The 27594-nt window shown below is 39.7% G+C and overlaps 1 protein-coding gene across 5 annotated transcripts in view; it reads left to right on the top strand.

Annotated features, from left to right (window-relative positions):
* Window positions 1-27594, top strand: part of LOC104144135 (transient receptor potential cation channel subfamily M member 3) — a 397790-nt gene that overhangs the window by 306866 nt on the left and 63330 nt on the right. For all 5 annotated transcript variants that reach the window (XR_011137448.1, XM_068925565.1, XM_068925564.1 and 2 more), the window contains exons 8-9: window positions 890-1013; window positions 20072-20144. Coding sequence is in view for 4 of the 5 variants with exons in the window: in XM_068925565.1 (XP_068781666.1) it covers window positions 890-1013; window positions 20072-20144 (197 nt within the window). In the remaining variant the exon portion in view is untranslated. The remainder of the gene's footprint in view (window positions 1-889; window positions 1014-20071; window positions 20145-27594) is intronic.

Here is a 27594-nt window from a genome sequence, read left to right as displayed (position 1 = left end):
AAAACTCAGCTACATTTTAAGTGAGAAAACTGCTATAGTGCAGAAGCTTTCACATTTCAAAGGATACATGTTCCAAATTATTGAGCCCACTAATTTGTAAGACATTAAGAATAGCAGTGTTTCCTCCAGAACAGTCATGATGATTAGACTCCCTGATATCAAGGGCTGTGGTTCGGTTACTGATATTCCATGAAACATTACTATTTCTTTCTGCTGTTGGCCAACTTTTTGCAAGTATTAACATTAGCACTTAGGAGGCACATAAAAATGGTTACTCTTTAAACTTCTGGATGATCAGCATAAACAAAAGCAAAATGGTTTATTTGGGTGGTTTCAGGAGCTGGGCAATATTCTTTATGCTTTTCTTAACCTGGTTCTGCACAGCATCAATGTTGTGAGATGAAGTTATTGGGATACTGAAGTTAAGACCAAAAACTGACAAACGGAAATAACCCTGGTTTCATAAAACAAAATATGAGTTAAATTCTGCTAATTCCCTGGTAGAAATGGGTGTTCAGTTCAACTAGATGTGCTGATGTCCCTCAAATTGCAGGCTGACAGTGTGGTTCTTGTTCTCATTAGGAAACCCCACATAGCTGATAGCTTGAATGACCTTCTGTCATGCAACTTCTGGGAACTGAAAATAAAGACTTTGGAGATGAGGGATCTCAACACGATGATCAACATATTTTTCTAGAACAATGTTTTCAAGTTTGTCTCTGATGCTTTCAGCAATTCCTGCCCTTCAAACCTGTCCAGAACAACTTTCAGTGCTTTGCTGTCTAACTCCTACTTGCCTGAATTTGCAACATTTTCCCTTATGTCCATTTTTGCTGTCCATTTTAGTAACAGAATTTTGCTTTTTCTCTTTTTTTTTTCTGAATTTCAGACTTATCAATGAGTCTTTTAGGGACCAGTTGCTAGTTACCATCCAGAAGACGTTCACCTATACCCGAATGCAAGCACAGCACCTCTTCATTATCCTCATGGAGTGCATGAAGAAGAAGGAGCTGGTATGTTCAGATCTTCCTTAGCTGAGAAGAGAAAGCTCAATAAATTGTTTTGATTGAGTCTTTCAGGAGCCTGCTGAAAGATTTTACAAATCTGATCATGGTGATCTAGACTCTAAAAGGTATAAGGGAAGGATGTAGTATTCCCAAATCTGATCACTATATTAGACTTTTGTTTGCTTTAGTCTATTTCCTGATATAAAGTGATTAATCCAATAGTTCTGCTCCCTCTGTAAATTCCCCTATGTTTACTTTGACAGAACAAAATGTAGCTAATAGGACATGGATATTATTACTTTTCAGTCATCCTCAGGCATACTGTGATTAAAATTCTACCACTTTCAACTATAGAAACCCTCAGAAGAAAGTGTAATTGTATATCCATCACTGCGATCATATTTTGAAGATACTGTGCAGTTGTAGAAGTATCACTAGGGCTATTATTTTATTATGGAGATGTGTGAAAGGAAAAGAAAGCAGCTTGTCCCCAAGGATCCTATTCTGCAGTGGCAGGCTATCCCTTTACACATACTTATACTTTCTAGATGAACACAAGATCTTTCAATAATTTCTGGGAGCTCCATGAGGCTGCTTTTGCAGAAGCATTTCTGAAGCAAAATCACATTTTAAAACGGTTGGAATTAAATTCTAGTAGCTTTTATTTCTTGCAGACTGACTGAATAGACATCCTTCTATTTTGTAACTTAATCCTTCTCCCATGATCTGTTTTCAATTCATATCACAGCTCCCTGAAATTCCAGGTTGTTAACAGCCTGCAACACTTTGTGTAGGGTAACATTCAAGAGAAAGGATTTGACTCAGATTTTTTATAGGTGTTTCTTTTCTGAAGTTCTCTTTGAGTTCTCTTTAACTTCATCCTCTGTTGTGCCTTTTAATTTCAGTTGAAAACAGGACATGGAGTGAATGATACCACTGAATGTGGGTGTAGTAATGGTTAGGAAGGGTCAATAGGAAGGCTGGTCCTTTTAGCCAGAGCTTTGCAAAAGAGCAGAAGATATTCCTTTATACAATTTAACTTGCCAAGAGGGCAGTACCCTGGTCACTAACCAGCAGCTCATGCATCCATCAAAAAGTAGCCAGCCTTCCTCATTCATAACTAAACATTTATGCATATCATAAGCACATGGCATTTACCTTGGAGAGCTGCAGGAGGGGGTTGTCTAGGACAACTTTGCAGGAAAGACATAGCAGCAGCATGCAGCTCCACTCTGCTGTTGCACCATAGCTGGTTGATGGAGCTGGCCTGGGCATTTGTCCATTTATCGGCATCCCCCATGGGCTGCTTCCTCCCACAGTCAGAATTCAGATGAAATGATAACCCTGTGCCTCTTATAGCTTTGATGCTGTAAATGTGCCCATTTATGTTAACATTTTTAATAATCATAATGCACATGTACAGGACCTACATGGGAGGGAGGGAGGAAGGAATGAAAGAAGGAAGGAGGGAAGAAGGGAGGGAGGCAGGGAAGGAAGCAAGCAAGAAATCAAGAAAGAAAAAAAGAGAGAGAGAGAGAGAGAAATAGAGAGACATCAAGTTACCAAGACTCTCGAAAACATGCAAATCTAGATTATTGCAGGCCTCTAATTCCAGACTTCATTGTCAGGCTTTGAACAAACTCTGCTGTTGTGAAGTTAACTATGGAGTTTTCACTTGCGGTTATCAAGTCAGGATTTTTATTCCAGGCAAGGTGGTGCATTTGTTAAAAGTTGCTTTGCAGATGTGTCACCTCTGTCACCATTTGTACTCCTCAGCTACCTCTCAGGTGAAAAGCCAGCAGCCAGGAGATGGTTTGCCCATAGGTGTTTTGAGCTTGAGTTTGTAACATTAACCCAACTATGCACAAAGGGAATACATTAAAACAGATGTTTCTCTCAGGTATCTCAGTTGCACTCAGACAGTGCAAATTTTAACAGTGGTAAGCTGAAAAGATTTTCTACCTGTGGTGTAGTTGTTAAGCTAATGGTGTCCTTTAAGACTCATGATGATGTAGATAAATGTAGAAGAATGGCAATATTCATAATAATGAAGGTAGCATTGCCAGAGGAGTCAGATGGCCTTGGAGGCGTGAAGTATTCCCAGGAGTGAGTGGAGGCTTCACCAGTTCTATATAGCCAGATGTTTCATATCTCCACATCTGCTCCAGCTCTTCTCCTTCCTCTGGCTTGACCTTCTGATTTTTGTCGTTCATAAGACAAAACACTGCTTGATGAACTGGCATTGTCATTGCTCAGATCTTCCCTCTCCCAAAACAAATAGAAGGAAGATGCAAAAGATTGTCTCTTATTAGAGCTCAGCAGCAGCCAAATTGATCACAGCTATTTTTCCTAAGTTGATGGGTCCGGTCTCCCAGGCTGTCTGATTTTGTGGCTACTAAATTCATAAGTAGCGAAGTAGACAGTATGGGAGAGACTTGCCATATTATGGTGTGCAGCTAAACAAATAAATGCAAATAGGTACAGACAGGAAGATGCTCTTACAGTAAAATACATAAATACAGCTGAATTACAGATGTGCAGAGGAAATTTCCAAAGAGAAAAGAAAATGCAAGTTTATCTGTGGAAAGGAATAAAAAACTTTGAAAACAAGATTTTCTACTGTACCTATTTAGAACATATAAATGACTGGCATCTCTTTTATAAACCTAACAGAATTGTGGTGGCCAGGGAAAAAGCGTAATCGTAACAAAGGTTACCCTCTTCACAGGAAATGAGGTTTTTCAAGTTCTGACATTTCAATGTTCACTTTTAAAGAATGGTCTCTGAATTGTATGCCTTACTATTAGATGTGCAGTGTTCTGTTTATTTGCTGAATAAAATCTGAGTATGCAAACTGAATGATAGGGTGAGGCCATAGCAGATGAAAGACCTAAGTCTGTTAGGTTTGCAAAACAGAGCAAATTTCACTTCTCTATTTAATGAGTAGGTTTAATTACGTTGCGAACTTAGCTGTGTTGGCACTGCATACATTCAAGCTTATATTCAGAAATCTATTTGAATCAAGGTGCTTAGAAATGTATATGGTATAAAAACCTATTTAGAATTAAATAGAATATAGGTGTCTATACATATAACTGTAGAATACAAGGGCAGGAGAGTGACTTATATATAATTTATGGAGATTCACTACTGTTACACTTACAAAGAATTATTAAAAAACATTTACCTAAAATAAGAGCATGAAGGCTCACCAAAGCTAATTGTGCAGGAAGTAGTATTGTAAAGTCCAGTCAACACCTTTTTTTGAAAATTACTATGAGCACTTTTTCTACCTGTTCCCATCTCCTCCATGTAACTTCAGAGGAAGCTACAACAGCAAATTTGATGATACCTTGTCTGCCACTAAGAAAAAAGAAATTGGGGAGGATTAAAGGGGGAATTTTTAAGGAAAGAAAACAGAATTTTTCACATGGGACCTTTGAATTCCATATCAACTTGTCCAAAGGCACAATATAAAGGACTTCTATAAATTAAAAAAAATGAGAGAGAGAGAGAGAGAGGAGAACAAGATTGTCTCCAAGGTTGTTCTCTGATCTCTCACTTTTATTCTGGAGTTACCCTGCTGAACTCAGAATGTGAAGAGCAGGTGAGGGTGTTCCCTGAGGATTCAATCTGGCAGGGACTTTACCTGCTGCAGTCCTCGCTCAGCCCTGTAGTCAAGTGGCAGCTAGGAGGGGAATCCCTCAAGTAACAGACTAGAAGAAAATTCACTTCAGATAGTGTCTGAACACACGTTACATTTGGTTATACTTCAAAAGTCTGTTTCCAGCTTTGCAAAGGAGTGTTTTTTTCTGTCTTAATAAATAAATTAGCCTTATTATTCATCCTTAAAGACAGTAATTCTGGTGTTTGAGTTATCTGGCAAATACAGGCTGCTCCACTGTTTCAGGAGTACTGAATCATTTTACAGCTTAGACTGGCATATTGCCAGAGTGCCTTATTCCCAGAAAAGCGATGTGAGTTCTTGAGTCAGTGTGTGCTTTCCAGCGAGCTGAATGGGTCCCTCTGCAGAGCAGGGAGAAGAGGAAGGAGGATGCTTCTTTGGGCAGGCATGGGGAAAGGCCCCTTTGGCAAGCGCAATGAGCTGAGACCAGGACAGTGTGAGTCATGAAAATGCTTGCTTATTTATTGGCTTTTTCTCTCAAACAGAAGTGGAACCAAATTGTCCAGAAATACAAAGATTCAGCGTATGAGTGGCTTGAGTTGCAAAGCTAACATTCGTACCTTGGTTTTATCCGACTAATACAGGATTTTGACTCAGCTCATCAGTTACTTACCCAAAGTACTGAGAGGCTGATGAGTGATTTAGCAATTTCTTTTCCATTCGAACTACCAATAAGACTTATTCTTCTCCAGAGCTTTCTATTTTTGTTTGACTGAAAAGGCTGGAGCAAACCTGTCAGTGTGTCTAGAAGAGTTTATACTGGCAAAAGCTTGACCTGATCATATGCTGGCTACAAAAACAACTGTTTTTTCAGCTGGATGTGCAAGTTCAGTGAATTAGCAATCTAATTAAACATTATTTGCAAGTGTTTATTAACATACATGTAGATATGTGTTGAACTGCATATTAGCTATGTCAACTGGTTTTTAATAATACCAGGATATTGTCTCTTTCTCTCCTTGGCCCTTCACAAAGATTAAAATAGCTCACTGAGCTCCAGCTTTTTAAAGAAATTGGGTTTCATAAACAAGTAAACAAATAAATTATTGCAGCCAAGATTTCTTAATGCTGATGGAATCTTTTTTATAGAGGAGGTGGAAGATGACGTGGTAATCTCTCAAACAGTAAAATCTTAGTTTCTGCAGGAGTATAGTTGCTGTGAATAGCATGTAACTTGGCAGTAAAGATTTGGAGCAGGGGAGCACCATATAACTAATGATCTGCTGGTTGCTAGAACAACTGGCCTTTCGCCCATCAAAATATTCTGTAAGATTTCCAATGTAAAGTGAATTGATTCCGATTAGTCCTTTGCATCCTAATGGAGGGGCCAGTGCTGTCGAGCAGTGAGCATAGCAACTCTCCTTAATTTTCATGAAAAATAAACTTCCAATCCAATCATTTCCAGTCAATAGGATTAATCTAGTAAGTAGGCCCTACCTCTGTAAATATGTGTTAAAATTATGATTACAGGGTAGTTTTAAAATCTGTAAACCTTATTTGACTCCTTTTTGCTTAGGAGGTAAACCTTTTAATTTTTCAGACCTGCAAGCTGACAAGAAGTCAGCTGAAGCTAGTTGGGCTTTGCCATTGACTCCACTGAGAACAAAATCTGATCCTAGACCCAGGTTTTTGTGCCTTGTGCTTCAGTAATCGAGAGAACAAGTTCCACAGGCAAAACAGCTACTTGCATCAAAAAAGAGACAAAAGCAGCTGTTGTATTGCACTGAAGCCTTGAAAAGCTTTTGATCCTAGCAGTCACTTTTCAACTGGTGGCAGATGAAGTAGGGCTCCTGCTGACAGAAAGCACAAGAATGTCAGACCAACTGTCAAAACAAAAGTTTGCAATTTAGACAGTTAGTTATTTGGTCTGTCCTGAACCTCAGCTATGCCATCTTCAGCTCAAGTCTGCAAAGACCAATAGCCCTTTTGTGACTTGAGCCACCTAGAGAGTTACAGAAAATCCCTGATCTGTTGCTTACCTTCAGTAAGCATGCATTTTCTGTTCTATTTGGTGCATATTCCCTGCCCAATTATCACAGATGGAGTCACCTAGTAGAGACTAATGTAACTTAAAATAAATCTCTTCCCTTCTTATGTATTCTGTGATTAAAACTGCAGCTGGAGAAATTAAATTTAAAAAGTTTCTTTGCCCTTTAAAAGCATATGTTTGTGAAGATACCCATTGTCCTATTCACACTGTTAACAAGTAATTCTGCAAAATGCACACTGAATCATTATAGAGCTCTGTCAATTGTCCCAATAAAGAAAGTGAAGGTAGAACAGTAGCATGTGGCACAGCAAGTTTTACATTAGATAATATAGGCCAATTTTTGCAATCAGTAAGTCAGCAGTATTCAATACAGGTTATATGCTACACATACTGCTCAGAAATCTTTCTCGTTCCCTGACCCTGTGGTGTCCAACGAATTGTAATTTTTCTTGCCTTTTTTTGGAAAAAAGAATTTCCTCTTCTCTGGCTCCAGATGGGGCAGAAACCCTTTCTTTACTGCTGTAATATCTAAAAGCCATAGACGAGTAGCTCACTGTATGAGATGCGGGTTCTATGTAGATACAACAACATCTGCAAATTTACTGTCCTCTATGAATACCTTACAAAAATTGAGATTTATTTTCCAAGTTTTACCTGCTTAGTATCACTAGCAAACTGGCTAGGAAACTAATAGTTCATGGCTATTTTTGTTGATTTGTTTCTGGGTGTTATCATGGCCTTGATGTCAACTTAAATACAGAATAGGCACATGCCTGCATCATCAATGGCAAAGCAACCTGGGTTTCCATGTACTATCAGAGTTTTTGATAATAAATTGCAAAGCAAAATTAGAAACTGAAGTTTTAGGTGGAGCAAGAGTCTGGGTCCCCAGCTTAATACCTTCCCACCTAATGAACTCACAACACCTCCTTCTAAGGTCAGTGTTTTCAGTTGAAATTAAAATCGGAAGACATATTTGTGCATGGAAGTCCTACAGATAGAGTTAAGACAGTGACTTGCAAGTCATAATTTTCCAGTATATACAGCAGCGGGAATGACCAAATTGGAGTTTCGTTCCCTTAAAATAACAGAATATTAGGTCTATCTGTCTCAGTGGTGAGCTCTTAACATCACTCATGGCTTTTATATTACACTTTGGCTTGAATAACAATTCAATTTTACAGTGGTTACTAGCTGTGAGCAAGAGATGGGTTATGGGTTAAATTGCTCATTAAAAGCCCTGAATGACACTAGCTTACTTGGCTGGTTTTTACAGAAATTTTCCTACCCAAGATTCATTGTTTAGCATGAGAGCAGAGACATTGAGGATCTGAGGTTACGTGCCAAAAGGAGCCTATTTACACAAAAACAGCAATATCTAAGGCTGTGATTTGCTGTCAGTTCATAGTCTCCATGAATGAACTACTGGGACATGTACAGCTGTAGAGAGAAGCAGACACACAAATCCACGCAAATACCAGAGATAACTGAGTCTCTAAAGTGTAAAACAAAACTGAAATGGTATGCACATGGGTCTCGCTCAGAAGATCAGACACAGGCAGAGATCGAAGTTGACTCTAACCCCTCCAGTCCGTGGCATAGGTGCCTGCTGCTCTGCCAGAAGAGCGCTTTCCAGTAGAAATACCAATTTGATAGGGTTATGGTTTCTAAAGGTGGCATGTAGCATCTCCTGCAAATGCATTTTATAGAGGCTTCTTCTAGGTACATGCCACACACCTAGAAGAATGCCATGCAGGAACCTATACATGGTCTTATAGTATTAGTGAATCAGTGTTTGTGGATAGCAGCTGCTTTGGGACAAGTAGGGCTAATGAACTCCAGTATATTAGGTTTTAATTGGTTATAATTCCTGCTATTTGGGATTCAGATGACAAAGCCTTCCAGATGATAAAGCGTCTTTATTTTATGCACTCATGTCCCTTTTTACTGTTAACCAATTTAAGTCACTTTATGTTATTTTAGAAAAAAAAAAAATCTGTAGGGGTAGCTTGATATTGTTTCTTCTCCAAACTTCTATGAACCCTCTCTACAGAAGAAGAGATGGTGGAAGTGAACAACATCACATTTACTTCACTTTTCTTTCCTGAATCAGAGTGATGAAGGAGCTCAGGATACATCAATTTTCGAAAGAAAATGTCCATTTCTTCACCCAAAACCATCTCTCTTTCCTCACTATACTTGCCCAGTTCCAATATTGCAAGTCTACATGGAAACACATCAATTTGTGTCTATCATCATAATCTGTTGATGAGTACAGCCTAGTGGTTTAAAGCATAGTCTCTAAATTCTATTCCCCTGCTTATATTCTTTGTGACTTGCAATTTATATTTATTCATGTTTCTTCAACTTTGAAATGAGGAACTAGTATTTCACTGCCTGAACAGAGAGGTAAATGGCCTAAGGTAGCAATTGCATGAAAGTTGTTGTACAAGTGAAAAGGGTTGTTTTCAATGTTTTTACTGTCAGTATTTATTTTTTGTCATTTACTCCACTGGAAAATATGAATGTTCCCTTCCAAAAGGTTGGCAGTGCTGAAAGGCTTCAAAGGGACATGCACATTCTGCTTACCCAGACTTGGATACAGACAGGTTATCTGAAGAGCTAGATAGCAAAATATAAAGTTTTTTACGCGGGGCAGAGCTGTGAGATTTCCATAGCCTTTTCTCTTCAGTCATTAAGTAGTTGACACAGCTGTCTCAGCCTGGAACAAAAGCTACCAATTACAGGAGAAGCCAAACATTGACAATAATATTTGACAATTTTCTGTGGACCTAGATGGCTTCTGAATTGCAGAATTGCTGCCTTTCTTATAAGCACTGAATTTTTTGTTTGTTCCCTACTTCTTACCAGATAATGAGTCTGTGACAAATTATGGGATCAAAGAAAAATGTGAAGTGTGGCAGTGCTGTCATGGAGTGGAAGGAAATGTAAAATTTCTGAAACTTTACAGTCAGCATTCAAACTTCTTCCCTTACATATCTGTTCCCTCTTATTTCCTCATTTGGAATTCTCTTTCTTATTCCTCAGAATAGCACACCACTTGATTTAATTTTTCCCTAAACATTCCTCTCTCTAATCTTCCTATTGCTGAATTTTCCCTTATTTGACCATCTCCTTTCTTCTCCAGTATTATCCAGCTACTTACCTGCTCACTTTGATCTTTGTTATGCTGCTTTTCCCCTGAGTTAAACAGGATTATTTAGTGCAAGAAAAAAGGAAGTGTTTTTCCCCCTCTTATCTTAACTATCTTGAGGCTTTGTATAACTGACTTCCTTTAATGGTTTGTTTTATTAAACTCAAATTTTTTCTTTTTAGGGGAATTTTCCTCTGAAATATTCAGGTAGGCCTAGCTAAATTATAAGTGCTAAAGTGTGCTCCAGAACAAGTTGCCTGCTTTGCTGAACCTGTGCTCTCAGCCAGAATAGTTTCAGGGTATATTTACAACTGTGCCTGCTTCTCTGTAGAAAAGGGAGATGTTTCTTTCTGACTTATGTAACTGTGAGGCATTTACAATTTGTTTTTTCATAAGAAGTGATATTTAAAGACATTAAAAAATTTTGGAGAGAGCAAAAAAAAATCACTTTGAATGAAAGTTATATCACTGTTTCCACCCCCCCCAATATCATAGTGAAATGATGATGAAAAATGCTCCCAGCTCTAAAAGCATGAATAACTTGCAGCATTCTTAAGATGCCACAAATACAGTATATAAAGAGAGTACTGTTGGCTGCCTTCTCTGCTCTCATTATTGCTACAGTGGTTTTTACTGTGTCTTCTGCTATCCATTGTATAGTCAGCAGGCACAGTCAATCCAAGGTGTAGGGAATAATTTTTCTTCTTTATCTCCTTTGTGACAGAGAGCAAAATGCTTTTCAGTGCAGTTGGGCACAGCATTCTCCCTACCGATTTAGCATTGTTTCCTCTCCCTCCAGATAAATACCAGCTAAAAATCTGAATACATTTCAGCTGCTGCTTCTCACTCTGAAGTTGTTGAGGATAACCCTAATTTAAAAAAAAGAAGTGTTTGTGTGTAATAGAATATTTTAGCAATTTGAAGCATAGCCTGGTACTGCACAGCAATTCATATTCAGTCTGAATGGAAGAAGCTCTTCTGCCTCCAGGAAGTTTTCAGAATAAGTCCCAGAAAAAAATCAGTGTGATGAGAGGGAAGGACTCACTTTTGGTTAGAAAAGGCACTAAAAGAGGAAATAAATATGCCAGTAGTTGGGAAGAATCTTTATGCCCTGTAATTAATCTCATCAAAAACTGTTCTAAAGAATTTCAAAACAGTTTTTCAAATTAATTCCCATCCCGTGACCTGGAGAATTTGCAGTTAGTGATATCTATGGCTATGGCCCCTACCTTTTACTCTTGCTTCTCATTCTAGGGGTAAAGTCAACTTCACCCATGTAGAATACAAATGTTTGCAGTGTAGTAGCTCATACTGCTGAAAGTGTTATCATTTATATATTCAACTAGACCTGAATATATCAAATGGTGACACAGCTATGCTAACTCAGAGAAAAGCCTACAAAGCAAAATGAGCAAGTTTTTGTGTCAAAAAGCCTGTATGACTTGCTCATTATAGGACTACTGCCCTCTACATAGAGCTGTTTTTGTCTGTCTCCCCCCACACAGTCCTGTCCTCTCCACACACAATAGCTCCATGTCACCCAAATTAGTAAGGGGCAGAAAAATGAATGGTTACTATGGAATCAGACAGGGGAACAAGTTGTAAGAATTCAAGAATTCAGAAATTTTACAATTAAATTATTACAGTCTACTCCCTGTCCCCCTACGTATCTGAATACTCATACCACTGCTGGGGGTGTCTCTCCTATTACTTAATTTGCTTTCTGTTTGAAGAAACTCCTCAACATCTATTTGATGTATTTGATCTTAGCTAGTCCTTTGATTTGGCAGCTGCCATTAAGCAGATCACAGGTGCACATCTGCATATGTGTAGCCATAATTTGTATTTCCAAGGTAACCCTGCCTTTACATGCATGCAGAACTTGGAAAACCCTAAGTTCCAGTGCAGTGTGTGTCTCACAGTGTACAAATCATTTCTGAATCTCTAGTTGGTATTTCCTACTCTGAGGTAAAACAATATTACCTGATTTTGCCTATAGACGTGCAATGCAGTATCACTGTGAAGGGAAGCAAACGACAGAATGCAACATATTAGGCTAAATCCACCCTGCTGAGCCAGAAACTACATAGAGAAAAGGGAAAGGGAAGGAAAAAAGATATCTGTCAAGCAAGAATGGAACTAGTGCTAAAAAGAAAACAGCTGTTATTTTAAAATGAGTGCTTTCAATACAGAGTCTAAGGTCAGATAATCTGTTCCTCCCACCCCCCCCCCATTGCTTTCTATCCTGCTGCTTTTTTTCTTCATCTCTGTTTTTTATTTGCTTTCTAGCTGCCTTGCCTGAAAATTTGATTTCTGCCCTGCTGGACTGTAATTATTGCTGGCAAGAATCAGTGTGCTGCAATCATTGTGCTTGCAGAGGTCTGTTTTGGCTCAGTGATTTCCTAGCACATTTTCCTAGGCAGAATTAGAACACAGCTAGTTTTTTTTCCTGGAAGTTAATTGCATTCACATTAAGATGTTTCAGTAAAATTCACAATGGGGTGGAGGGAAGACCTTACTAGATTTTTTTTTCTCCTCTCTTTTCCTGTTTTTAAAGGCAAGCCTCATCCTGGAGGTAGGTTTTGTGTAGGCAAACAAGAGGCAGTTCTCTGTGATGCATTCCCTCCATTTTTTTCCAGGAAAATTGATACAAGAGTTTGGCTAGTGGATGTCCATCATCCATCCACCTCCACAGGGCAGTGCTCCTCCAAGGAGCCTGGCAGAGCTGGTCCTCCCTGCCAATCTCTCACCACTGCTCCCTCTCCTCACCTAACCAGCTGATCTTACCCAGGAAGGTCCCTTCTCACTCCTGTAGACATCACCTGCAGCTTCCCACTAATATAAGAGTACATAAATGTGAGTCACCTGGGTTGGAAGTAGGTGCTGTACTTTGCACATAGTGATGGGCATATGAAAAGGAAGCCATACAGTAGATTTAGCAAGAATCTGGATGCCCATTAATGCAGCTTTTGCAGCTTCTTGGTGTAACCTTTATTAGTCATTCAGAGGCATTTTTGCTTGTCTGTTAAGATTCCAGGTGTGTTTTCATTCAAAGATTTAACTCCATCTTCAGTGCAGTACAATACAGTTTTGTATTTGTAAGGTACGTTAACATCAGCTTTTATTGTATTTGTAAAGAAGAGAAGTGTTATTAAAAAAAGCTTGTGCTGCTGTTGGAAGTCACTTGTTCACTGAGATGCCTCAGACAATTATCTGCAACAGTCATTTTGAGTCAATAAATAGTACAAACACTGTAGAAGAAAAAAAGGAAATTGAAAAAGAGCAACCCCAACCCCCCCCCCCAAGATGGTGTTGGAGGAACAGAAAAAAAACTATTCTTTTAAAATAATTCAGTTTAGCAATTCTAAATAATTCAATTCAGTAATTGAAACTACCAGCCACATGGAAGACAATGTGGCCCAATCCCTTCAGGGAAAAAAGTGTACTTGATTTTTGGAATTGTTTTATTTGAAGATAAATTGTTTTTTAGGTTCAAAGGGAATAACTAAACAGGTAAAATGGTAGTTTTTCTCTCTAATACAATTTCATTGTACTCAGAAAAATAGAATATAGAAACAGTTTGAATCAGATCAGCATAAAGAAAATTACTCAAACTAATCTTCCCTTTTTCCCCACAATGTGAAGAAATGGTTAGTGCTAATCTGGCTAATGCTGCAACTCTTCTTCCTTGTTTTCTTTTGCCAGAGTAAGTGAGTCTTAAGCATGTGGACTTTTCAAAATATTTTATCAACGTATTGTTTTATGTTTTTGCAATTAAATGGCCTGGATTATATATGCATGCCTTATTAGGTTATTTTTTTCTTTTATTTTTTCCACAGAAGTTGTACAGAGGCTAAGATTCTACAACAGGCTTAAATACAAGGTAGATCTTGTTAAAGGTGGATAGTTCTTAGGCTGTGTCACTTCTCTTCCTTTAAATAAGGAAAACTTATTATTCTCAGTGATAAATTGTCAGGAGGGTTTCTTAGTTTGTAATTTCCTGCTGTTTTCCCTTCCCAGTGGCAGACATGCTCATCCAGTTAGAGGAAGCTGGAAATAGTTTATTGCACCCAGACATTTACCTTTAGCACAGTAGTTTTATGTATGTTAGTGCAGTAGGATCTATAACCCTTTCCAACAAGACTCAGGTCAGTGTCCTATTTTAACAGCACCAATGCAGTGTTTCTCAATTTTCTGCAGTGTTTTACCCACCAAAGTACCTCAGAATGGCACCTAGTAAGATGTCAGAACTATTAAGGACTCCTGAAACTAGATGAGGCTACTGCAAACAAACAAAACAGTGGACAAATTCTAAAATTTGTACCTGTTAACTGCGGGAAAGGAATCACCAGAAAAATAGATCTGTAGCAAGACAGACTGATTTGGAGGAGACCTAGAAATATTGAACATTTCTCATCCTGAGTAAGTACTTCAGGATGTGTCTCTATGTTCTCATTTCCCTCACTATGAGAATTAAAGGATGCTGGAAAAACTATGAACAGTATTTAAATAAAGAAATAAATCCATATTTTAAGAACAATTGCTCTTTTCACAACTGTACTTTTAAAGCATAGAAATAAAATTCATGCTTTCCTTCTGGCGAGGTGAAGAGAGCCTTCAGCATAAGGCATTATTATCTCATCCAACAACAAACCTTGTATGCTTCTCTGTTCCTCTCAGACAGTGTTTTACAAAATTGTTTATTTTCCCTTTTCATCCATGTTAAAAGGAGACAGGAAAAACAAGGAGTAACATCTGCAGATGCATTTCTGTCACGGGAGGCCGGGGAGGGGCGGCTGAGCCGACCACAGAGCACCCTCACGCTCTGGTCCCCACAGCGCCCCACGCTGCAAGAAAGGCTCGGGTGGCGGTATAGGTGTCCCTGTCACTTATGACTGGGTTCTCAATTAACGGCCAGAAGCAGATAACAAAGTTTAACGTGTATCACTGGTAACAATGACAATTAAAAGCTAGCGATAACAACAACAGCAGTAGCCACACATTGAACTCCCCGCGCAGCACAGGACAGGAACAACTACGGTCATTACAAGTACAGACGTGGGCTCAAACCGGTGAGGGGAAGGTACCTGGTGGTTACGCCGGAAGGCGGGGGGGAGGGGAGGGGAGGGGAGGGACAAGCAGGCCACGCCCCGGGGGGAGGTGCCGCTTCAAGCCCGAGGGCTCCTCAGCAGGCTGCACCGGGCGCAGTGTGCCGCCGCCGCCGCCGCGCGCGCTCTGAAGGCGAGCAGGCCGCAGCCGAGCCGGCGTGCCGCTTCGGTTACTGCTCCCCGGGGCGGGGCGGGGCGGACTCACGTGTCCGCCGGTGTTAGTAGCGGTGGGGGGATCCCCAGCTGCCTGACCCGGCGTCCCGGATCAGGGGGCACGGCGGCGCTGGCTGCCCGCAGCCTGCCGGGCCGGAGAGCTTCCCTCGGCGGGGCGGGGCGGGGCGGGGCGGGGCGGCGGGAAGAGAGCCTTGGACAAGGCTGCCTGGCGTCTTGGAGCCTTGAAACAGGCCGCCGAGGCTGCTGCTTCCTCAGCCGCTTCAGTGGCTTCAGCTCTCGGCAGCTGCTTCTTTGCCGCCACCGCCACTTCTTCAGTGAATTCAGCTCTCTTCTGTCCACTGCCACCGCAAAAGCCGCTGCTGGGCTCGCGTGTGCCCCTTTTATCCCTGTCCCGCTTTGGGACCGCAGGCAAGCGACTGGTCAGATTTGTCTAGACCCCTGCTCTTAGTGGTCCGGTTTCGATCCCTAATGATACTGCGGACCTGTTTGCAGACGGCCGTGTAGACTCGCCTTCCTTCTGGAACGTTCTGCCTGACTGACCGGTACGGGCTGCTAGGGCACACGTAGCCCTCCGCCAATGATCTTCGATTGCGGCAGTGGGGGATTCCTGCAGGCTAACCGGGGTCACAGAGAGGACAGGGTGACTGGCACCTCATACCCATTGTTCAGTAAAACCCATTTTCCTAACTTCTCCCCTAAACCAAACCTTCCATGACAATTTCTGATAAAAATTGTGAGAAAAGGCAAGGAGAATTGGTAGTCACCTTCATTAATGAAGCATTAAAGCACTATGGCAACCTGACATAAAGCTGCATTGGAGAAGCATTTGGGATCTGCCCAAGATCTCAGGATTCCTCATGTGCTGCTGCTCTGGGACTTGAAACATAGCAGAGATATTCCTCCAATCCAGCTGCCTTGTCCCTGAATCATAAATTGTTACTGAAGGAAAATGGAAGCTGCAGCCACTTGATTTGATAACAAACTGGCTTTGCCAAATAAAATAGAAATGATGATGATCCAAATGGTTCAGCAGCGAGCATTCTGCACCTTGCAAGCCTCATCTTCCAAAATTAATTCTGCAGAGCCATGACTACTCAAATATTGTCCTTTAGTCATTTAAAAGTAAATGTCATGAGAGATATGCATATGCAAATATCTCTAAAGACTTAATAGAGGAAACAACCAATACATTTGGCAAAGATATGAGAGGCAACAAGACTATAGCTGGAGAATTGCTGTATATCGGAACTGAAATGTTATCAGCAGAGATGTGTGAGAAAGTTTGCTCCTTGCCTAATTAGTGTGTGGTCCTATCTTAATTCTTCCACCCTGTGAACCTACAAGCACACTGATCAAGCTTTATGGCAACAGTGGAAAGAACAAACAAGCAACTTTCCAAAAACCACAGAAGACCATTACAGGACAAAGACATTCCTATGAACTCCAGATTGAAATGGAGCTGTTTCACCAGATTGGGAGGCGACAGATCAAAAGATAACTAGCTCTGAAAGGTTTCTGAAGAAAACAGCATGAGGAAGAGCAGTAAGTTGCAGAGGGTGGTCCAAAGTCTTATTCATGACCTGTGACAGGAGAGAAAACTGCTATGGATAGTTAGGGCTGGCCTAAACCATCTGGCGAATGTTAGACTTATCTATTTTCTGTCCAAAAATTGTTGTTTGTTCAGAGCAGGCAAAAATTCACAGTAGCAGTTGAGTCTATGAGCTACTAAACTTTCAGCTTTTTGAAATGAAGTACTGTGAGATTTTGCCTTGGTTCTGTCTAAAATTCTATCCTTAATTCAGTCTTGGGCAAGACACCCAAAATGATCAAAAATCTGATTTGACTCTGAGCACTCTTTCCATTCCTATTGCTAATTTAATTATTTATCTTCTTTGTCTTTATTTTTACTGTCTGAATTATGGCTTGACCTCTTAAAAAATAATAATAAAGTGGTAGTTACTATGGACAGGTGGTTTTTAATTCTAATGTAACAAAAATTTACAGTTCTACTTTATTTTTAATAGAGCAGCAATTTGTTTTGCTATAGTGGGTTCACTTTTCTGTGGGGGACAAAGGGAGGCAGGGGAGAAGGGTGAAAGAGAAGTTGGAAATTTGGTGTTATATGTGATCCAATACATGCAACATGCTTCCCTTAGTTTTCCTGTGGTGGTAAGCTTTCCAGTGTTTGCGCTTTATTGCCTTTTAATTATAGCTTATCTCACAAGCTGGGGGTTCACTGAGCATGCGTTTAGCCTAGTTTGTTCTTCCTCTACATGTTCAGAACTCCCTTTGTTCAGTATTTTCAAGTCCCGATGTGCAGACTGCTTTACCTGGCCTTAAGGAACAAATGAGGCTTTTAGCCATATGGTGGTGCCACCAAGACCAGTGCTGCAAACAAAGTGCTCCCAGCTGAGCTGTTCACCAGGAGCTGCCTGTTGATGCAAAATTGGGAAGGAAATTGCCAAGCAGTGTGTGGATATTATGCTCAGGCTGTTTTGCGGCAACACTGTTCACCCACTTATTTTCAATGGCTGCCAGAGTTGGCAGCAACAAGGGACATGTTTCTCTTTCCTGCTGAGGGAAAGGGAGGAAGACTTTTTCTTCCTTCTGCCTCCTGACCCATCTGCCTGGCTGCTAACCTCCGTGGTACTGTTTGTCATCTGTGGTGTGGGAATCACGTCACACGCTCATACAGCAGAGGGGCTGAGCTCATCAGTTCACATTTTTATTATGTTTGGGGATGAGACATACATAGAAAAGCATATTGCTACCCCTAGAAATATTACCTATGCTCTGCAGGTCAGAGGAACAGACACTGACAGGGAAAGTTTCCTTGCCAGACACTGGGGAGATACGAAAAGCTGTGATACGAGGGTGGACATCAACTGGGTTTGCCAGAAACATCCATAGACTCTTGGGGAATGAAGGAAAATAAATCATTAAAGTATCATTTAAAGTATTTATGGTATCTCTCAGGAACACTTTCAAGGGTCAAACTATATCAAATTTGAAAACCATCTAGTTGAGGCAGACACTGAATGTAAATGCTTTCTCACATTAACTTTTTTAGATGGCATCTAAATCAGTTGATTAAGTGAGCTAAGCCAGGCTGAGTGTGATTTGATCCAGTTTGCCTTTTCAGTGTCAAGCATTTTGTGCTAGCACTGATGCCAAAATCTCTTATTTTGCTTTGATCTCCCTAGAGCTCCCAGGGTCAAGAGAAGGTGGAATAGAGGCAGCCTTTAGGACAGCTAAACTGAATTTCTTGGGATATTTTTTGCAGGGCTATTTCAGCTGGTAAACTGAAGCTTGTCACTGCAGCATTGTCTTAGCCTTGGCCAGTTTATCTCTCTCTTTTCCCTGCTGCTGCATAGCATTCTAGCACACTGTTGCAATTCAGTGGTGCTATATGAGCAGGAATTTGGGACTTAAGGGCTAAATGTGTTGCTGAATATGAGTATAAAATATGATTACACAATACTTAATTAAAGATATGACTTAATTAAAACATTTATAAGGAAATAAGTTCAGTGGTAGTGAATTGTTTGCATCTCCATCAAGGCAGTAGTAATGTACATTATACATAATAGAAAGGATTTTAGCAATTAATATTCAAATAAATAGCTTCAAAAACAAATTCAGGTGTCATGGACAGTTTAAGCTGTGGCAGTTTTAACATACAATTTTTGAAATGGAGATGTAGCTGTAAAGGAGACTGATGTCTTGAGGAAGCATTAGCTCAGGTACTTCCAGGCAATGGAATGTGCATGCTTTGTTGAAAGTTTTCTGTCCTTTAGTAGAAAAAAATGGAAGTCAGGAAATTAATTGTAAAATGGTTGTATCTCAAGCTGTGCTGTGAAATCCAGTGTGTGATCTGAAAAATTATGGAAAGAGGTCTAAATTGTTCAGTTTTTTAATCCAAATGTAAACTCAGGAATTCTAGTGAATTAATTCTGATATTCCTTCCTCTGTCTGTTTTTAAGTAGTTTTCTATAAATAGCTTTATAGTTGTTTGTATTTCACTGCACCTCAAGAGAAAAAGGGATTGAGGTTACTTTGAATCAGCACAGAGGTAACTGCGGTACATTCAGCGTAACTGAGTTATGAAAAATGGAATTTTTTTGGAGGCAGTCTCTATGACAAACAGGAAAAAAATAGATATCAGTTGTTCAGATGAAAATGGTGACATAGGCTGCATTAGTAAAGAAAAGGCACTAACAAAAGGCTGCATGCACTCTGTTGCCTCACAGGAAGTAGGGGCCCAAGAGCAGCTGTTGCCATAGTAACAAAAGGAGCAAGAGGATTTGCACTTCTAAATGTTTCAGTGCACTCTTAACCAGGGGTTAAACTGGCCTGAAAGAGCAGCCCCACCATATTCATTTTCATTTCTCGTGAATTGTATACTTCGCCTCACTGCTTCAGAAAGTTATATATTGTAGTGCTAGGTCACTGACTACATATGCCTAAAGATTTTCTGGACCCAGTATAAGCCTAGTTTTTAGATTATGTAGCAAACTTTCTGCTATATAAAATCATGAGGTTGAATAGGTTGCTGGGTTTGGTGGAAAACATTTTTCAATACCATAATCCATAAATTAGGCCCACAACCTATAATACACCTAATTTATCCTAGGTTAACTCTACTGAAATAACGTATTGGACACCCTAAATCTAATGTTACTTCTTTCATCCCTGATTTCATCCTGTAAGTATCACTGAAGATTATCCTTTTGGATGCTCGTTAATACAATTTCTACCTTTAGTGAATTTTATCTCGCAAAAATACTGTGCGTTAATCCTATCTAATAAGCTTCCCATAAAATGACTAGAATAAGATCATCATCTTGTAACAATCAGGACATTTTGAGATCCAGAAGATGCTGCCCTGATTTCATTTCTGTTTTCAAAAGTTACCTATGGTTTTAATAATGGTATTATCTTTTAACATTTCAGATCACAGTATTTCGCATGGGATCAGAAGGACACCAGGATATTGATTTAGCTATCCTGACAGCATTACTGAAAGGTAATAGAGTTTCACTTCACAGTGAGCCTGTAACAATCCAAATGGATTAACTCGGTATCTCTGCTGTCCTGGAACCTGCATTTATTGACAATATATACCATACTGAGGTAGTAAATTTTTACCATGAAATTGAAGTATATTTTTTGCTCCAACTGCTTTATACAAATCTAGCTCTTTCTTTAATGTTTACACAGCCACTGATTTTCCTTTCTGAATCTTTATTCTCCAACCACAGTTCCTAATGTGTCAGAAGAAACATCAGTGGTCAGGAAATGATAAAATATTGTTATTTCTTTGTCATTTTAAAATACTGTCATATTTCCTTTTTCAAAGCATGTTAATTCAAGAAATCCATCTTGGTTAGTGATTCATAACCACTGGATGGCTGGCAGAGTTTCAGACTACCTGACCTATGATAATTTAATGGTGACCTCCCCCCCCACATACACTATTTATTTATTTATAAGATTAGTACTCATGAGTAGACAGCCAAAGAACTTTTCAGTATTAAAATTATCTTCATGGCTAGTAGAAACTCCAGAAAGTGACTCTCTCCCCTTAGATAAAACTGGCACTATAGTAAAAGAAAAATATCTTTATTTCTAATCCTCCTGGGAGAGTCTAGGATGGAATTTCTTCCATCCTCTGCAGATAGAGCTAAGAACTCGACTATTGTGTTGATAGCAGTTATAATCTTAAACTTCACAGTTTGCGAAGTCTTTCTAAGCCCTTACGTGTTATGCTTATGCTCTTAAAAGATTGTCTTATGATAAATCTGCTCTTTCTTAAATATTTTCAAATTACAGTTCATTATGGGCCCTGATCTTGCAGACTCTTAGGCAATTAAGCTTGGCTCTCTTCACCATATGATGTTATCAGGTAACTGAATACCTGCTTGCAAATACAGAAAGAGGTGAGGTTCTGAAGGCTCTGAAGTACATGTACTTGCCTGCCTGATGAAGAACTACTCACCCAAGCAAAGGTTTGCAGGATCTAGCCCTCCATTTACATGGTATTTCCCCAGATGGGGGTTTTCATAAATGCATGTGCAGTAAAAATGACTTAAAAATCACCATGGTCATCTTGTTGTTCGGATTTCATTGCACAGTCTATACCGATTTTAAAAACAGAGAATAAAAAAATACCAAACAATTTTAAAGCACATTTCTGAGAATTATTAGGGAATGGACTTCAGAAGGTGACTGGGGAAAATTATGTTTCATGAAGCACTTCAGCAGCTGTCATCAAGCTATTGCCACCCCCACACCTGAGAAAGAGGATACATACTGCCATGTGGCAGACTTGAATTTGAGTCATATCATAAAATTTAATAGAACTACTGGGTATTCAAAAGCTAATGGGAACTGTTCTTGCTTGTTTCAGGGCTCAGTTTTCTTCTTGGTTTCTTCCTGTGCAGGCTGACAGAAGCGATATGAAAAGAAAAGGGAGAAGGCCTGAATTACTTTCACCTTACCAAGCAAAAAAGTATTTTACCTTTTACATAGTTTTTAGTCTCATTGCATAAATGCTACTTCAAACCAAAAGTCTGAACAGGAGGAATAAACAAGCACTGTCCACCTTAAAAACATGATTGCAAGTTGATAACTACTAACAGAAGAAATGAATTGGGATTATTTTACTCCAGTAGCTTTTGTTTCTTTAGGCTTTTCTACTATCACTTGCTCCATTTCTTTCTTCATCTTGATAAAAATGCCAGTAGTTTGGCCTGTAGGTAACATGACTGTTTTGCTGCTACCCTCAGGTAGCAAGTTTTAGACATCCGTGTAGTTAAATCTCAAGGCATTTTGGAAAGGAAAAAGAAATTAATTCAAAGTAAGAAACCAGAATCACATCCAACACCACATTCCTTTTTTCCTCTGCACCTCCATCCTTAGGAAATATTTTAATTGCAGATTTCATTTTGATCTTTAATATAACTAGATCCTTCATTATCCTCAGTGTACAGTGTACTGACTTAACATTTGCTCTTAAGGCAATCACTGAGATTGCTGCTCTTGACTCCTATTAGTAAGATACAGCTTTTCTTCTTAAAGTTGTCATTCCACTTTTTCCAGGTATATTTTCAAGGTTTGAATCCCAACATAGATTCCTCAAAATTTTTAACCACCTTGAAAGCAATCCTCTCAGCAGCTGAAGAAAATAAATCATAGGGCTGGGAGGGATTGTTCTCTATTTAAAAAGTTCTTTTGCTGTATTTACACAAGCAACTGTATTGAGTTTGCAGTCTGGATATACATGTATTCTGCAGTAGTCCTCTCTGATGTAGGCCATCCATTTTGCAAGTGCCTAATTGATCCTGTCTTCTCCTTAGTAAATGAAATGTCCTTCCTTCTGATATCTTAGAAGGAGCCTGAATCTGCATAAGTAATGTTGACATCTCCTTTCATGCTTTCCTGAACTTCATGATTTTGTAATTTGCTGATGGCAGCATTTGTGTCTTGCTTAAGAGTCATAGGAGCTAAAAATTAAACATCATCTTCTCTGCTCCTCATCACTTTCTGATTATGAGGATACTCAGAGAAGATTAGATTTATCAGATGCTATTTTAGATCTTGTTAACCTGCACTTTCTGATCGCAGAGAATGAAAATACATATGAGTTTTTTTATCAATGTGTGCAGAGATGAAATCTCTTGTCTCAAACAAGTCAGTTGTCCTTATGCACACAGTGTCACTGCACAAAGGTTCTGGCCCAACCTGAAAGAAACACTGCCTTTCTGTAAATATACCCTTCATGGTAAAAAATCAAGATGATGAGTAGTCTGGGCTTTCATCAGATCAAGAAATTAAAGGTAGTAATGCTGAAATATTTGTCTAATTCAGTCTAACTACTCAGCAGCTTTGAAGAGTAGATCTGAATTATCTTGAAATTCATGAGTGTTTGGATTCAGGAAATATTCTCTTTCACCTCTTCAGAATTGTGTGAAAAAAGGGCAGAGGAAAGAATGAAACCAGTGTGTGATTATTGGTTACTTTTTCACAATCTCACTGACCAGGATTTTGCAATTCTTGCTTAATAGTATTATAGTCAAAATTCATAAAAGCTAATTACTAATCCCACCTTGGTGTGAGTGATTTGTCCAGGGAATAGGTTGAGGACAAGGATTAGGAAACACAGAGTATCTTTTCCTGCTTACTGTGTAAGATTTGCAATGCACTAATGTCTTTAATCCTGAATCAGGCACACTGCCAATGCAGGAACTCTCTTGTCCCGGATATTCCACAAACCACAAACCCTGCACTGAGCAGAAGACATTATTTCCATGTTTGTTTTCATGAACCACTTGTTTAATCTTGTCAGAAGCTCTATCTTTCTTGGAAGTGATCTCCAATAAACCAGGGAATGGCATCCAAACTGGTTATCGATATATATTGCATGGATGTCACAACAGCATATGGCTTGTAAATTAATATTATTTTTTTAATTCTGAGAGACATACAAATGTGGGAAGTAAGTTTCCAATTGCATGATTATGTAGCAAGTACATTTATTTGATACAGTTTAACTGTCTGTGCTCTCTTAACTTGAACAGTTGGAACTGAAACAGTAATGGATTTTTGTCCTTTTGCAGCTGCATAGCTGCAAACACATATGACAGGGAAGTTAAAGGCAACATATTGCAATGTACTAAAATATTGTTTTGAAGGGGCATCAAAGATCCTAGTTCACAAGGCTGTTGCAATGTCTACATCATACTAGCAGCACCAGTCATGTTTCAGCTGGTACTCCAGAAGCCTTCCCAGTGCAATCGTTAATATTTGGAAAAAAGATGCTGCATGGTACATGCTTATTATGATATTACTGCCATGTAGCCCTATGAGATGAGCCATGTTAGGCTAATGCAGACCTGATGTCTCTGCATGCCTTCCAGCCTGGGAGTAAGTCATGATTCATGCTCACTGAATAGCCGTCATGTAGTATCAGATGGTCCTGGAAGACACAGTGTGATGGTCTGTCAACCATGAAATCCCTGACACAGAAGGATTAATGTTAGCTCAGTCCAGTATGTTTCAGAGTTAGGCCAGATGTCTGGTAACTGCCCCTGTAGTTGTTGCTATCAGTTTTGTTATTGCCAATTGATTTGTTAAATGCCAGGAAGGTGCTTGTAGCAAATGCAGTGGAAATACAGTTCTTTCTCCAAAGAGCTTGCAATCTGTGAAGCAGAAGGCAATATAAGACATACTGAGATGCAGAAGAAAAAGTTAATTTGTATTTCTATTTTTCCTAATCTAATTCTTTTATTTAAATGACACTTCAAAGAGGTACCGAGGTACTTAAAAGCATTGTGGAAATGAGTCTTCTGGGGTTTCCAACAATGATCGCTGTCTAGATAAATCAGTGTCGTGTCAGTTCGGCTTTCCAGATTCCTGACCACTAAGTACCATAGACTCTTCCTAGAGAATCCATCACAGGTTTTACTTTGGTCACAGTAAAACTCAGTCATTTTATAAAAACCTGTAGTGCATCTCCTCAGTAACATGGGATCCTGCAAGGGCACAATACTTATTTTCTGACTTGTACCCTGGCTCACCTAGGATACAGAGTCAATTTGATGGTCCCAGACTTTATCATCAAGGTGTATTGCATTTTTGGTCCAAGATATCGGATAGATCATCTGATGTGAATGGAATTTTTACCAGATGAATCTGTGCAAGAGATCTGAGTTCATCCAGAGCTCGCTCTGGATGGCCAGCCTAAGAATATACAGTTAATACCTGCAGGAACTAACAGCTGTCACAGATATCCTCCTTGCTCATTCAGCTTCTCTTGCTTAATATGTATCCATATCTAGCAAAATCTACCCTGACATAAAATACTGCCAAAGCAATGCATTACATCCCAAATGGAATTTTTCTTCTAGGAGCAGATGAAGGGAAGGAAGAACCACACGGCAGATATTAGTCATATTGTCTTGTACATTCTTTCAAGGGACATATCTTATGTTCTGCCAGACATTAGAATATTAAGTAAATATTATATAGACATTGGTCATGTTGCCTAAAACACTATTTCAAGTAATAAGTATACTATGGTAATTAAAATAATACAATGGAACAAAGCAGAGAATCTTTCCATGAGATTGGGTAAAACAGAATTGTGAGGAGAAGAAATGTTAATTTCTCACCACTGGCAATTTTAAGGGCCTAAGAAGTCATTCCAGTGTGATCCTCTGGTTTGAGCTGATAAGAGCAGTAGGTTATTAACTCTGCCTTTTTCCTCACAAGAGTCACTTTTGGGGTTCTTCTTACTGAGTCAGATCAATGAATGGTTTGTGACACCTACCGCAATCCTTACTCACAGTTTTCCCACTGTTTTCCACGGCAAAGATGAAACAATATCTTAAGACAACCCACCTCACTTTTGTTCAAGAGAATATTTCTTGTATTAGTGGAATTATTTTTGCTTTTTAATGCCAGGTAGAATTTAACTTGAAATAGCCTGAATACTTTCTTTTTTCTGTTAAGTCAAAAGTCATCAGTGCATCCTGGAATAAAATCAATTAAACTGCATCCCCAGCCCATATGCTATTCTGCATAAATTCCCATAGCTTTTGTTTTGTTTCTCCTCTCATGTAACACCACCATAATCTAAACTCACCTGAAAATCACAGAAGACAGCAAAACAAAGATAAAAGTGAAAGGATTTCCTAGCAACAAAAGCTCTCAGAGCAGCCCTGCTGCTGGGGCCCGCTGCCCTGCCACGCTCATGAAAGGCAGGGCATGCCGGTGCTTACTGCCCAGGCTCTGCTAACTGTGGGACTGGTCTGGATGTGAAGTATAAAAACCCCTTGAGAAACCATATGTTTCCTCCGACTATCAAATGTTTCCAGCACTCTGCTAGATAATCAAAGGAACCATTAGAGTAACCAGCACTGAGAAGAGCATTGCCTCTGGGACCGCACAGCTGCCTGCAGGAAAACCCTTCTGCAGCGAGCAGCTTTGCAGGCTGTGGAGAGAGGTAGAGGCTGGATCATGTCTTGCTTTCCCCTCTCCCCAATTTTTGGAGCAGTAAACATGCACAAGGAAAGCAATCTTAATTAACTGCTGGGCTTGGGTTATGTTCAAGAGGTGCAACCACTCCAGGCCCCATGCCTAGTGCTCTTCCCCGCGACCACACAAACCAGGCGGCCCCATGTTTACCCAACAACCCAGTCCTTCCCAAAGCCATTCCTGCACAAAAAAGCACAAAAAGGCCCAGTAGCACTAGGCCCCTGGAGAAAGCTCCTTGCTACAGGTCAGAAGGTGTTTCCTTGAAGCCACGCTAAACCTCAATGCTTTCGGTTGAGTTTGGCTGAACTGGGGATAGCATGTGTAACCCCTTCTTCCCCCCAACCCATTTTGCCCCCTCTTCATCCAAAACAATCTCTAACCAGGCAGCTTCCCCAGGTACCCAGACCTTACTGCTGCAGCCAGTTTAGCAAAGTTAGGAGGTGGATCACCATCGCCATTCCTGGGCTGCAGAGTTTGCCTGCATGCCTCAGCTGCTGCCACCAGGTACCTCACCTGAGCACATGGCGAGGCTCTCCCTTTCCTTGCAGGCACACAGATGGGAAGGAGGAGGCCCACTGACATTTTGAGAGGATCTTCTGTTTGTCTGGGAGCAAGAGAGAATATTATTTATTCTCTGGGCAGGTTTTTTCTGGTTTTACAAATAGAACTGTATAGACATTTTTGCCCCCCCCAAAGGTGAATAATTTCTATTCTTGAATGTCATATGTTGCTTACATAAGAAACTCAAAAAGGTTCAGATGTCGTTGGGGTGCCCCATGAGGTCTCCCATGAGAGCTTTTGTCTGTATCACAGTATAAAGCAAAAAGAATCTTTGTCTTACACACAGGGCTGTTCTTGTCACTTCTTAGCTGCAGAAAGGTGGTTTTCTCTTTTCACTACTTTGTTTTCCTTTTCCTCATTTTTATCTATCTATCTTGCATCACCTGACTTTTTTTTGGAGCTCATTTCTGTAATAAAATGAAAATTATGTGGCTGACCTACAGTCCTCCCTCTCCCAAATAATTGCTTTAGAAATTGCCAAATATTTGGCAAATTTTCATGGCAGTAAACTGACTGAAAAGTTGAGAGTTTTGGAATTAAACTGTAAGCTAAGCTTTCCTGAGGTCTGCTGAACTGATCCTTCACAGGATTTCAGCAGCCACCATGCCATATTACACTGTATGCTTTCTGTGCCTCTGATTTCAGAGTCTGCATTCACAGTTTTGATTAGTATGGAAATGGGAACAGAACTGTTTTCAAGTAATGTAAAGCTCTTATTTGTGTTCACTCCATGAGGACCATTTTTCAGTATAAGAATATGTGAAGACAAGAAAAAAGTGAAGGTATTAGGCCTTTTAAAAATGAGCCTTTATACAATCATCTAATCTCTATAAGCAAGCATGTAGTTAAAAGTCAAAGGTCACTTTATTTATTTGGTT

The sequence above is a fragment of the Struthio camelus genome, chromosome W (genome assembly GCF_040807025.1).
Source record: "Struthio camelus isolate bStrCam1 chromosome W, bStrCam1.hap1, whole genome shotgun sequence".
Classification (NCBI taxonomy): domain Eukaryota; kingdom Metazoa; phylum Chordata; class Aves; order Struthioniformes; family Struthionidae; genus Struthio; species Struthio camelus.
Note: the sequence above shows the minus strand (reverse complement) of the source record. Positions and strands in the feature narration are given on the sequence as shown.